The sequence below is a fragment of the Gadus morhua genome, chromosome 1 (genome assembly GCF_902167405.1).
Source record: "Gadus morhua chromosome 1, gadMor3.0, whole genome shotgun sequence".
Classification (NCBI taxonomy): Eukaryota; Metazoa; Chordata; class Actinopteri; order Gadiformes; family Gadidae; genus Gadus; species Gadus morhua.
The window spans coordinates 18,897,075-18,909,495 of record NC_044048.1 but is presented as its reverse complement, the minus strand read 5'-3'; the positions used below and the strand labels follow the sequence as shown (position 1 = coordinate 18,909,495).

At 45.3% G+C, this 12,421-nt stretch overlaps 1 protein-coding gene across 6 annotated transcripts in view; it reads left to right on the top strand.

Annotated features, from left to right (window-relative positions):
• Window positions 1-6,418, top strand: part of LOC115552023 (synaptotagmin-2) — a 50,828-nt gene extending 44,410 nt beyond the window's left edge. For 5 of the 6 annotated variants that reach the window (XM_030367744.1, XM_030367736.1, XM_030367727.1 and 2 more), the window contains 6 exons: window positions 1,155-1,292; window positions 1,923-2,090; window positions 3,384-3,551; window positions 4,380-4,497; window positions 5,037-5,170; window positions 5,870-6,418. In XM_030367744.1, the coding sequence (XP_030223604.1) occupies window positions 1,155-1,292; window positions 1,923-2,090; window positions 3,384-3,551; window positions 4,380-4,497; window positions 5,037-5,170; window positions 5,870-6,085 (942 nt within the window). In that variant the 3' untranslated portion in view covers window positions 6,086-6,418. The remainder of the gene's footprint in view (window positions 1-1,154; window positions 1,293-1,922; window positions 2,091-3,383; window positions 3,552-4,379; window positions 4,498-5,036; window positions 5,171-5,869) is intronic. The other variant, XM_030367757.1, reaches the window with a different exon arrangement.
• The last annotated feature ends 6,003 nt before the right edge of the window (window positions 6,419-12,421 follow it).

Here is a 12,421-nt window from a genome sequence, read left to right as displayed (position 1 = left end):
ATCGTGAAATGATTTGTGATTATGGGGCGACATAGTTGTGTTTGATCTGCAACGTTTTTATTACCCAATGTTAAGGTATTATTAAGTTAATCTCAGATTTTACAGAACTATTGTTCTGTTGAGTCTCATCCCCAAAAAAGAATCCCATGATTAATTTAATTTTACAGGCCCTATCAGAGGTTTGACCTCTAAAAACATTGATTTATTGATTGATTGATTTTCTAAATTCCCTTTAGTATCATATTTTCTACAAATTCTTGATTGGTTTTAATTTAGAGATTGAAATCTGAAAATCGACAATGTCATTCCGATTTCTTCATTTTGCACAAACAAAGGTATTATTCAATTAATATAACAACACAATATCTAGATACAATTATTCAAGATACCCATAATTATGATGTGACTCATGAGTTAATTTTTGCCGCCTTTTTTATACCTATAATTATTTGTAATTAAATTATTCGCTTTCAAGTGCAGTACACGTATATCATTCACTCTTGCAGGAGAGAGACTGATTACCATGAGAATATGGAAACGGACTGGTAGCAGTTTTTTAGTTCGGTTAAAAATGTGGATGGATTTAATATGATTTCTCATATTTCTCACTACATACCATGGTACGAAATTAACCGTTATTTGACAAGAGCTCATTTTGCCTCTCATGTATGACGTTTCGGTGGCATCCAGGGTCATTTTATTAAATTACGGGAAAAACCTTCGATCTTGTTCTCAGTTACATGACAGAACAATAGTCAATGACTCCGATGACTCCCAGTTTAGTCTGACATAGATGTAACATCAAATACAGAAGCCAAATCGTTCATTTGAAAGCCCCCTGTCAAAAACATGTGTGTAAATGTACACACACGTCATCTTATTTGACAAAAATAAAGCACAACAAAACAGCAAATGGTGTCTCCCAAGAGAATAGTGAAATCAAGTCGGGTTGCAACATGGGTCATGGTTGAACAGTAGCTCACTAACCACCTCCCGGGTTAGACCGGGGTACGTGTCAGGTAGGTGGTGGGACTAACACGGACATGGTGACGGCTCGGACCCCCAACCCCCGACACAGCTGAGGAAACCCCCCCATCTCACTCCATCTCCCCCTCTCTCTCCTGTCGCTTGCCCCCTCTTCGTCACCACCACAGAAACAACAGGAGGATGACGAGGACGACGACGACGCGGAGATCGGGCTGACGGGCGACGAGAAGGAGGAGGAGGTGAAGGAGAAGGAGAAGCTGGGCAAGCTGCAGTACTCCATCGACTATGACTTCCAGGAGAACAAGGTGACAGCTCCTGGCCGGGGGGGAATGTCATCTGATCATGGGGTCGGCTTAGCTCAGGAGGCGCAGTGACCGGAAGGTTGCAAGTTCGATCCCCGGCTTCTCCAAACTGAGTTTCGAGATGTTCCTGAGCAAAACCCCTAACCCTAACTGCTCTCGACCAGCTGGGTTTCGCCTTGCATGGTTGACTCTGCTGTCGGTGTGTGAATGTGTGTAAAATAGGATAATTTGGATAATAGCGTCTGCTTAATGATGTAAAATGATTGTATTTCTCATATATTTTAGTATTATCTCAATGAGGTGTTTATTAGCAAACAACTAAAGCCACACAAACGTGTAGAAAGTATGTATGTTTTGCACAACAGAATTGCTTAACTTCATTGTGGCATTGTGGCGTCTTCATACGACAAAGCGAAAGATTCCTTCACACAAAACGCATCAAAACGGTTTGGATACTCTGTTGTTTAATGAACACATTCCCGGCCTTTGTCTCGACGTTAATGCTAATCTACTGAGTGTAGCGTTGACGTCCTGTCCACCTTAAGCATAATCCAACACGACATAATTAGGCTCAGCTAACCCGCCCCCCCCCCCCCACCGGTCTAACTGCCCCTCCCCCCCGTGTGGCTCCAGCTCACCGTGGGCATCCTCCAGGCCGCCGACCTCCTCTCCATGGACAGCGGCGGCACGTCCGACCCCTACGTCAAGGTCTTTGTCCTCCCCGACAAGAAGAAGAAGTTCGACACCAAGGTCCACAAGAAGACACTGAATCCCACCTTCAACGAGACTTTCGTCTTCAAGGTGAGGTGATGATGAGAGTCGGAGCGTGCGGCTAAAGCGGTGGCCGCCCACTGCCTGCCGAGCCCTGGGGTTTAGGTCACGCTCACGGATGTTAGGCCCACCGCCGTGATTCGATTCGTCACTTTTTTATGCGGGGCTGTAGTCAGAGCTGAATAATAATAATAATAATAATAATAATACATTTTATTTATAATGCACTTTATATTCAAGAATCACTCCTGAATGCATGTTCTCTGAACCGCAGAGCTTTACTATTGCAGCAACACGTCATCAGTAAGGTAAAACAAACCCGTCTCATGACTATGAGATGGGATAATACTCTCTGTTTCGAGTGGCGACCCTTGTAACCGCTGTAGAGTAACGACAATCATTATGTCTGTTGAGATTCTTTCAAAATGGCTGTTGCCGTTTGCCAGAGGGAAAGTGCTGAGGGCAGGTTCTAGATGGATGTGGTTTGGCAACTACAGACTTTTTTATTTAGCTGTGGATTTCAAAGGCTATTCAGAGTATTATACTGGTATCTCAAACGTAAGCCTGGTTTCTCAGTAAGAAACACAATATTGTTTTTTGGAAGGCCTTGAGAATGGCAATGTGATAGAGAGCTTCACAACGAGACCTGTCATTAAATAAGGATATGAGAAGTGCTTCATTATTTACAAATTCTGTTTTAATTGCTCTGAAAATGAAACAGTTAGTAATTGTCCTTCTTCTAATTGCTTTACACTATTACAATATCACAGTTGCCATTGCCAGTGATGGAACTGATTAATGGTGTTGTGAATATAGGTTATGTTCTGTAGGTGGGCACGGTATTACAAGGTATGTTTTTTCCATTTTTATAATTAATCAATAATTAATTAAACCGGAGCTTCAGAGATGCCGCCGTGATTCACCGTTCCTCCTTTAATTACCAGCGCCACCAGACCAGACTGTAATACAATAAGCGCGAGTGGAAGTAGACACAGGCGACAATGGCCGCCAATAATGAAGTGAGGCAGATGTGCGGTAGCGGTGTGCCAAGGAGAGTTTGACAGAAAATCTGGTTAAAGGAGAATGCTGATGCAGCGTTTTGTAAAAAGGCAAGTTAATTGGTTTTATCTTGTCAGAAAGGCAACAGACTGCTCGCATAGACACAGGCTAAGCTAACCTTTTTTCATAAGCAAATACACTTTTCACTGGAACAATGAAAGGTTTTGTTGGTATGATTAGGTAACGGCTGAGGAATTGCGCCGGTGTATTGTAGATGAAAAGTGTTATCTGAGTGGTATCGGTCTCGTCTCTGTCTCTTACCAGATCCCCTTCCAAGAAATGGGCGGGAAGACTCTGGTCATGTCGGTGTATGACTTTGATCGCTTCTCCAAACACGATGTCATCGGGGAGCTCAAGTTCCCCATGAACACCCTTGACCTGGCCAAGCCAATCGAGGAGTGGAGGGACCTGGACAACGCAGACCAGGAGGAGGTCAGATGCTCTCTCTGTCTGTCTCTATCTCTGTCTGTCTCTCTGTCTCTGTCTGTCTCTGTCTGTCTCTGTCTCTCTCTGTCTGTCTCTGTCTCTCTCTGTCTGTCTCTGTCTCTCTCTGTCTCTGTCTGTCTCTCTTTGTCCCTCTCTGTCTGACTCTTTGTCTGTCTCTTTGTCTGTCTCTGTCTCTCTTAGTCCCTCTCTCTGTCTCTTTCTTTGTCTGTCTCTTGCTCTGTCTCTGTCTGTCTCTTTCTCTCTCTCTCTCTCTCTCTCTCTGTCTCTGTCTCTCTCTCTATCTCTGTCTCTGTTTCTGTCTGTGTCTCTGCATGATGTCCAGAAACCAATTGAATATTGCTCTCCAGGAGCTCTTCAAAGGAGTTCTAGTTTTCTTGCTGTGTTTGTTGTTGTGTTTGTGTTACTTGCTGTGTGTGGTTTGATGTTGTTAAGACCAGGGAGCATGGTGCCTGAGGAAATGTTGTGTGCAAATATGCTCGCATAATCATGTATCCGATCATCTTATTGTTAAGTTTACCTGGTTGTATTGTCGTTATGTGATTAAGCATAATTATTTTAACCTTTTGAAGATATTTTAACATCGGAATGGCTACCGCTGTGAATGTGATTAACCAGATCATTAATATTCAAGATCCAGGTTTTTGCAACCAAAAAAACGGCAACTATAGATGCTTGATTTACTCTCCGACTATATATAATCATACATTGAATGATGCATATGTGTGTGGGTGTGTGCATTGTTCTAATTTGTTCTGTCTATTTGTTGAGTAATTTATATTTACCATTCTCTCCTCTCTGCTTGGTGTTCCACAGCCAGAGAAGCTGGGTGACATTTGCATCTCTCTGCGTTACGTGCCTACTGCTGGCAAACTTACAATCTGTATTCTGGAAGCCAAGAATTTGAAGAAAATGGACGTGGGAGGACTGTCAGGTATAAGCCTCACACGCTCACAGAGAGAGAGAGAGACAGAGAGAGAGAGAGGGATTTATCCATCGTCATCATAGTTAGCGTACTTGTGACACCTTAATCAGCTTAATAACACCAGTGATTCACACGCAGCACTTCAGCCATCAACTAAAAGCACGAAAATATCCATTCATTAAAATATAAAATAAATTGTTTGATGGAACAAGGTGTATTATGGTGTGCTCGTTGAATGATACCTTGAAACAAAGGCTTGGGCACGACTCACGTTGTGTGTGGAAACTAGATGCATTTAAACCCTCGGGCTAGAGTGCATCCAGTCCATCGCTGTTATCTGTTAGCACAGCCATTTGGTCCGTTGTGTTCCGCTTCAGCACTGGCTCGGTCCACTCTCACGTGCGTTACAGTATTACCTCTACTGCCCCCTGGTGGCCCGTGGCGGTGTTACCGCCATGTCTAAATCGGGACGATAAGCTGTGGGGGATAGATGGAGCTTTTGCCTTTTTTATTTGTGTATTCACCCTGCAGCTTGTTTCTATTTCCAGATCCGTACGTGAAGATCAACCTGTTGCAGAACGGCAAGCGTCTGAAGAAGAAGAAGACGACAGTGAAGAAGAACACTCTGAACCCCTACTACAACGAGTCCTTCAGCTTTGAGATTCCTCTGGAACAGATGCAGGTAAACCACTGAGCAGCTGCCCTGATGCTGGTGAGAAACTACAAGGCCCCCCCCCCCCCAGTTCACCATCCGCCCGGAGCATGTTCCAGCAGCATTAGCGCCAGCAGCTTAACCCACACACACACAGAAAGAGGCGGCCAAGTCCTGGAGTGGAGCAGGCATGTTTATCATCTTGTTTTTGTGTTCCTTGGTTCTTGGGTGCAACTTGAGCTCCTTACACACCGTTACACTAATACATATCTAAGCTCACCTTGCTAATGCGCTAACCGGCGTAACGCCTTCTAGTGACCCAGGTTCGATCCCCCCTGTGGGAATGTGCTACGCTCCATTCCCTGTCTTCTTCGACCGACGTTCCTGTGCGTCTCTGTTGACTCTCCTGTGCATTAAAAAAACGGCGTAAAGAACAGACGAAAAAACGAAGTCAAACATGCTATATTTGTGTAGTGCTTCTCTGGGCGTGTGTATTTGCTTTTCATCCGATCGTGATAACATCTCTCTCTCTCTCTCTCTCTCTCTCTCTCTCTCTCTCTCTCTCTCTCTCTCTCTCTCTCTCTCTCTCTCTCTCTCTCTCTCTCTCTCTCTCTCACTCCCTCTCTCTCTCTCTCTCTCTCCCTCTCTCTCTCTCTCCCTCTCTCTCTCTCTCTCTCTCTCTCTCCCTCTCTCTCTCCCTCTCTCTCTCTCTCTCTCTCTCTCTCTCAGAAAATCCAAGCCGTGATCACGGTTCTCGACTACGACAAGATCGGCAAGAACGACGCCATCGGTAAGGTGTGGGTGGGCAGCAAGTCCACGGCGCTGGGCCTGAAGCACTGGTCCGACATGCTGGCCAACCCGCGGCGCCCCATCGCCCAGTGGCACCCGCTACAGCCCGAGGAGGAGGTGGACGGGGCCCTCGCCGCGCTCAATGCCAAAAAGTAAAACTTCCAGTGCGCCTCCTTCCTCCCTCTTCCTTCCCCCTGCTCCTCCTCCTCTCCCCTCCTACACCCCCCCTCCCTCCCTCCTGCTCCTCTCCCTCCCCCCTCTCCTACTCCTCTCAACCCTCCTCTCAACACCTTTGTCCTCCTCCCTCCCATTTCCTCACCCTTACATCGAGTCCCAACTGTTTGCCTACTACCCCCCCCCCCCCCCCCTCCCCAGACTTAAACCCCCACCCACATGCAACAACCCCCCCCCCCCCTGCTGTTTTCTCCATCCCCAATCCTCCCAATCCCACCCAACCCGACCATTGCCATTGCAAAAAAAAAAAAAAAATGCATAGATCATGCATTTGACATCGTGGGAGAGAAGAAAAAAAAGATCTACGTGTTCCAGTAATATATCATGCTATATACAGCCATGCCATCTAACGAAAGACAAAACGAAAAAAAAATAAAAAAAATAAGACAAAGCAGAGGAAGAGGAAGAGGAGGTTGAAGAAAACGGAAAAACTAAATCAAAAACAGCCGAAGAAGACAGAAGTCACGCGATGGACAGATGCTCCGTTGTTTTCCTTTAGATATATTTTTGTATTGGGGTTGTGGTTGTAGTGTCCAGACCTGTCCTATGAGGAACGAGGGGGGCCCCCCGGGGCCCCACCGACAGGTGGGAGGGAGAAATCCATGTATTCACTCGTGATCGTGTCCCCTCTCCCCCCCCCCCCTCCTCCTCCCACCTCCCCCCCTTCCGATCCTCCCTTTAGTGACACAGTTGCTTAGAATAACGCTTAATACTAGTTCTGACTCTAATAATAATGCTTTATACTGCCATACGATAGAGGGACAACACAAGCGGGCCGTCCAGCGGCGTCCGCGAGCCACTCCGTTCACCTGCCAATCGTCATCCTAGATGATTACGTTTGTTTGTTTAAAAAAACAAAATTTAAATACATTCCTAGAAGCTGGGTAGCAAAGTAGGGTTTTAGCCACAGATCCCGTTACCCACAGAAACCACACTGCCGTTTTCCTTGGTTGACTGCCTCCCCCCCCTCTCCCCCTCCCCCTCCCCCTCCCCCATCCCCTTTTCTCAGGAACACTGAGAGAAATCTGAAACTCCATGCCTTTTTTTCTAAACGGGTTCTTGTGATTCCGCCTGACGAGCAGTGTCGTTCGACTTTTCTTTCTCGACATGTTTGACCACCTTGTGCTCCATTTCTGTACGGTTCGAGCATAGCGTCCGCTTATTAGTAATAAAGGGGAGAACGGACCGATGGGTCGCCAGAGAGCGCGAGAGGAGAGAGAGATGTAAAGTGTCAAACTGAACCCGTGTGTGAGAGCCTGTGTCTTCATCACGCGCGACGTCTCTTAATAACACCACAGCAGGTACTACTTTAGAGACCAGGTACAACAAACAAACGCAACATGTTATTTATAAACCTGTTGCGCAATCTACCACCTTACACCCCCCGTCCCCGTCCCCGTCACCGTCCTGCCACCACCTCCACCCACCACCACCTGCTCCACCTCCACCCTTCCTCCGATGCCTGTGATTCTATACGTCACTTGTTCAGTGCTACTGCCATCGGTCATGGACTCGCTACATGGGTGTTACTTCACAGAGATCCCTATAACCGTCTTTCAGTCATAAAGGAGACAAGCCTTCCAAGCAACAAAAATAAGCAATTCTTCAACTACCAGGGACGCCTTCCGATTAGTGGTGTTTTTCCTCATCATCTTATTAATTTTGTTTGTTTGATGTCAGTGTTATTTATTGTTCAATGATTCTTTGTTAAATAGATACAGTCATAGAACTCTTATTAATGCCCGGTGGGGTACATTAGAAGTTTGTGGATTAATAAAGCGTCATCTATCTATTTAAATTGAATTGAAAAGAAAAAAAGGTTTATTCCTCAAGCACTTTAAATCAAAAAATGTTGCGTTGAACGTCTATCTCTCAAAGAAAGAAAAAAATCAGAGCTTTAATTATTTATTTTAAAACTAATGTTTGATTTGATGATAGAAAAAAGAGTATATTCCATGAAATTATTTATTGAATTACATATGTTTTGTTGGGTTATTTATTTTGGTCTATATTAACCTTAGAATTCGTACGAATGAAGACTTTTTTTTACTAGATTGCATATGAGGAAGGCATTGATCTATGTGTATTTTATACACGCATTACCAAACCGCTGAATTAAATTGCACTACTGTGTTCTGCGGCAGCCGACACTGCTCCTAACAAGGTGGTTTTGTAAAAGAGATGCTGTGAGATTGAATTGTGTGTGGGCATGTCAAGACAAGAAGCCTCAATTTACTAAAGTCCTCCCTGGCTGAAAGGGGGGGACACGATTCAATCTATTGCTGCTCTCCCCCCCCCCCCCCCCCCCCCCCCCCCCCCCCCCCCCCCCCCCCTCCCCCCCCCAAGTGAATTCACACAGTGTAATTGGTTCCAGTGTAGGCTTGTGACTTTTATATGAAACATCTAATATTTTGCCAGAGATACAATTGCGAATTGAGAGTCACTTTGAATTACGTGACCAAATGAAACGGATAGGATTTAATGAAGGAGGAGGAGAAATTGGTGAAAAGTAAATCGGTGTGAATTGATTAGATTTTAAATAGATGTTAACAAAATGTGAAGTGGGAATTACAATGATCACCGTCTGTGAGCACCAGCCAGTGTCACAACCTATCAGCTCACATGCGACTGAATTGGGTGCGAATGTAGTCGGCCCGTCCAAAAGTGGTTGGGATTTTGGAATATGTTGAATGTTTTCCTGTATTTTAATTTTGATTCAAATGTATACCATTTCTTTCCTCCTACCCTTATTTTCCGTTGGTGAAACAACACTAAAGAAAAGACCACATGCAAGCAATCAAGCCACCCATCGATGTGTAGTTTTGCCTATATTCATAGTTCATACACGTTAATACTGCATGTTTATACAAAATACTGTACATAAGAGCATGTTTTAGAGACAAAGCAAAAATATCTTGTGTACGTAAAAAAAAATTGGTGTCATTCGTCATTTAAATAACACGTTCAAGGGAAAAAAATGCACTGTATATTTTCTAAATGAGCAAATTGTGTGTTTTCTTTCCATGATGGGGGGTCACTCGAGGGAATGTCATATAATAGATTAGACTACTAATACTTAATAAGAACCTTTCCACGCCTGAACTTTCTAAAGCAAGTGTGTCGTCAAGTACTGTGTGTGACTCCATGTAGGATGAAATTGTAGCCGCATGCTATCCGCTCCTTGTAATTCCAAGCTTTTAATTTGAAACAGTACCATTTATTATTATGATTAACCCTTCTATCATATTGTGTGGGTGAACCAATGTTTTCTTGTTACAAACATTGGTCCGCTTTAGAAATTCTTTATTTAATTGTTTCCATCATCATCCTCCTCTTATTTAGCTTTGTTTGAGTGGGCATGTGGAGAGACCTGTGGATAGTTTTGCTATCCAAAATGTTGATGAGATAACAGCCTTATCTCTACGTAAGGATGGGTAGAAGGTCCTGAGTTCCATACCGTGCAGCGCAGCAACACAGTCCACCATCACCCCACCGCGACGCAACGGCGCTCTAGAAATCCACCACGCTTGGAATCCCCTCCCCCTCCCCCCTTCGTATCTCCTCCTCCCCCTCCCTCCCCCGTCCTCCCCCCCCGTGGCGTTCCCGCTCCTTTTTACTCCTCTCGACAACCCCACGCGCTTAACGGCGACGTCTCTTTTACGATGTTTATGATACAATATGTGTGTATGTGTATACGGATACAAATAAGATAAAAACTAAAGCCATAAAACTCAAGCACTAACTCTTAGAGCTCCGCCGAGTAGCTAGAGTTGATTTATGTTCAAAACAGACGAAAAAAAGAAAACCAGACGAAAAACGCGTCCTCGTTTTGTTTAGGCCGGTGGTGGTTTTTTTCCTCGACGTTCAGTTCAGAGGTCTTCGCTCATTAGGAGGAAAATCGCATTTGAATACGCGAGCATCGAGAAACAGCGGTGCGTTTGGTAGAATGAGTGTGTCCTTTTTCTACTTTCAAGGCTGTCCGTGTGTCTTTCGTTCCCTAGAGGTAGCTGATTCTACGGTGTTGTGATTAGTATTGTATATGCCTTGTTTTTTGATAGTAACTAATCATAGATCAGTTAATCACGCAATCTCAAAAAAAATCGATGAAAAAAACAGTTCTAGTAATTAAAAAAAAAATATATCTATATAAATATACGAGAGTTTGTTCTATTCCAGGGCCGGGTGCAATCTGTCAGGCGAACTGGGTCACTCGTAGGTTTCCCTTGATCTCAAACTGGGTCACTCCCACTGAGTTGGTCCTGTACCCCCACAGAACTAAATCACTTGTGACTCGGTACCATCAGACACACAGTGTTCCTCCATCGCGGTTCAGACAATCTGTACTGCCGCTCAGAGGCACTGGTCAGGGGGTGACCCACGGTCTCCTAACCCTGATCTCCACCGGGATAGAGCTATGGACCGGAGGAAGACCTTCCCAGATATACGACCAAACGAACAGCGTACGACCGACTTTCACGGCCGCCGTGAGACCTTAATGTGTTGTGCTTTCCGAGATGAGACGAGGGGGGCCGCGGACGGTGCACAGGCCCGTCTGTCATCGTCTCTCGACGCCACATCAACGACATTTTAACACTTTCAGTCTGTTCTGCTGTGTCACACGCTGCAGCACAGACCTCTTGATGCAATATCGGCCATTCAGTGTCCCAGGCTGCTGGTGCAGACTGTGACCATCGATAGACGCACAGGGGGTACATCCCGGGAGATTACTATGTTTTAAAAATACTGCCAGTAGCCCATGCTATAAAGTAAAAAGGAGAGGAAATACAATTATACAAAAGATGTCATGAAGGATTTAGTTCCGAGCACATTGAAGAGAGGGGGGGTCTTACTTCAAAATGCTTCAGCACTGCCCAGGGAGCCCGGCCCCAGCTGACCCCCGCTCTTTGGGGTCCCAGGGAGCCCGGCCCCTCCTGACCCCCGCTCTTTGGGGTCCCAGGGAGGCCGGGGAGATGGGCGCGGGGTGTGTGTTGTTGGTTTATCGGTCAAGCACAGGCTGCAGACGATATGCAGGAACACCACGTTGGGGAACATAATATTGACCGTACACAGGTCTGAGCGTGGGACACAACCCCCCCCCCCCCCCCCCCCGTTTAGACATCGATGAATCCATCGGAACAAAAACCAATGGTCATTATTTATAAGCAAATATAAACATATATATATATACACAGTATAAACAGAGTGACTTTCTTTCCAATAGTTCTGTAGATGTAACTTGCACAATCTCAACTGAAACCGTAGGCTTTTTTTGCATTCACAGGGCAACCTATGGGTTAGTGTACGTCTGTACGTCTGTCTTCGTCTTGTGTGTTTTGCATTCGATCGGATGTAAAAAGGGAATCCATCAGAAGCTCTGTAGACCACACACCTCAGCCGTACCAGGTGTTCAGATCCCCCACGCGGATCAGGACCCCCCCTTTCCAATGTTTCAAGTCTTTTGCTTAAGATGTTTATTTGTACTTCAGCATGTTTGTGTGTGTATGTGACTATAGCTATTAAACTGTGTTTTAATTTCTTCACTGTTTTTCACCAAGGTTACACCGTAGTGGTAGAACCTACGGTGTTGGTTTTTATTTGTTTATTATGCCCCCACTGAATCATCTTTTCTCTCTGTCTTTGTGTAGTTACCGTGTGACCAATCCATATCATTGTCAATGTGCTAAATAGCAAAGCTGGCTCTGGAGTTTCCCCCCCCCTCCCCCATTGAAAACTGCTGTGTTCCTCTGAGTGTTTGTGCAGCACGCGGGCCTACATGTTTACAACATGGAAACACTGTATACTGCTCCACGGGCAGGACTTGGTACCAAACCTTCCCCATTCAGCTCGTCGTCCTCCTCCCCTCACCACAGCGGTTGCATTCAAAAGACTATTCTTTTCCTTTCTACCCCTGCGCTCTTCTTCGGCATCGGGGGGGTTGGGTTGGGAGGACCTGGTATTGTGCGTGTGTCCCCCCACCTCCCCCCCAGCGGTGTTTTACTCGTGTCTAGTGTTGTGGTGCGTGTGTTCATGTCAGTATTTGTGCCTACTGTGGATCGCATGCTTTAGCCCTTGACTGGACACAAGACGTGGCTCACAAAAACCTCCTTCTCTCGAACCCTTGTGTGGACAAAACTGTTAGGGGACCATTATTATTATAACGTAATCAAGGGAACCAAATAACTTAATACAAGATTTATCATATGTGTTACCAGTTCTGTAAGAAACAAATAGGAAATAAAGGCCTTTTATTAACCATCC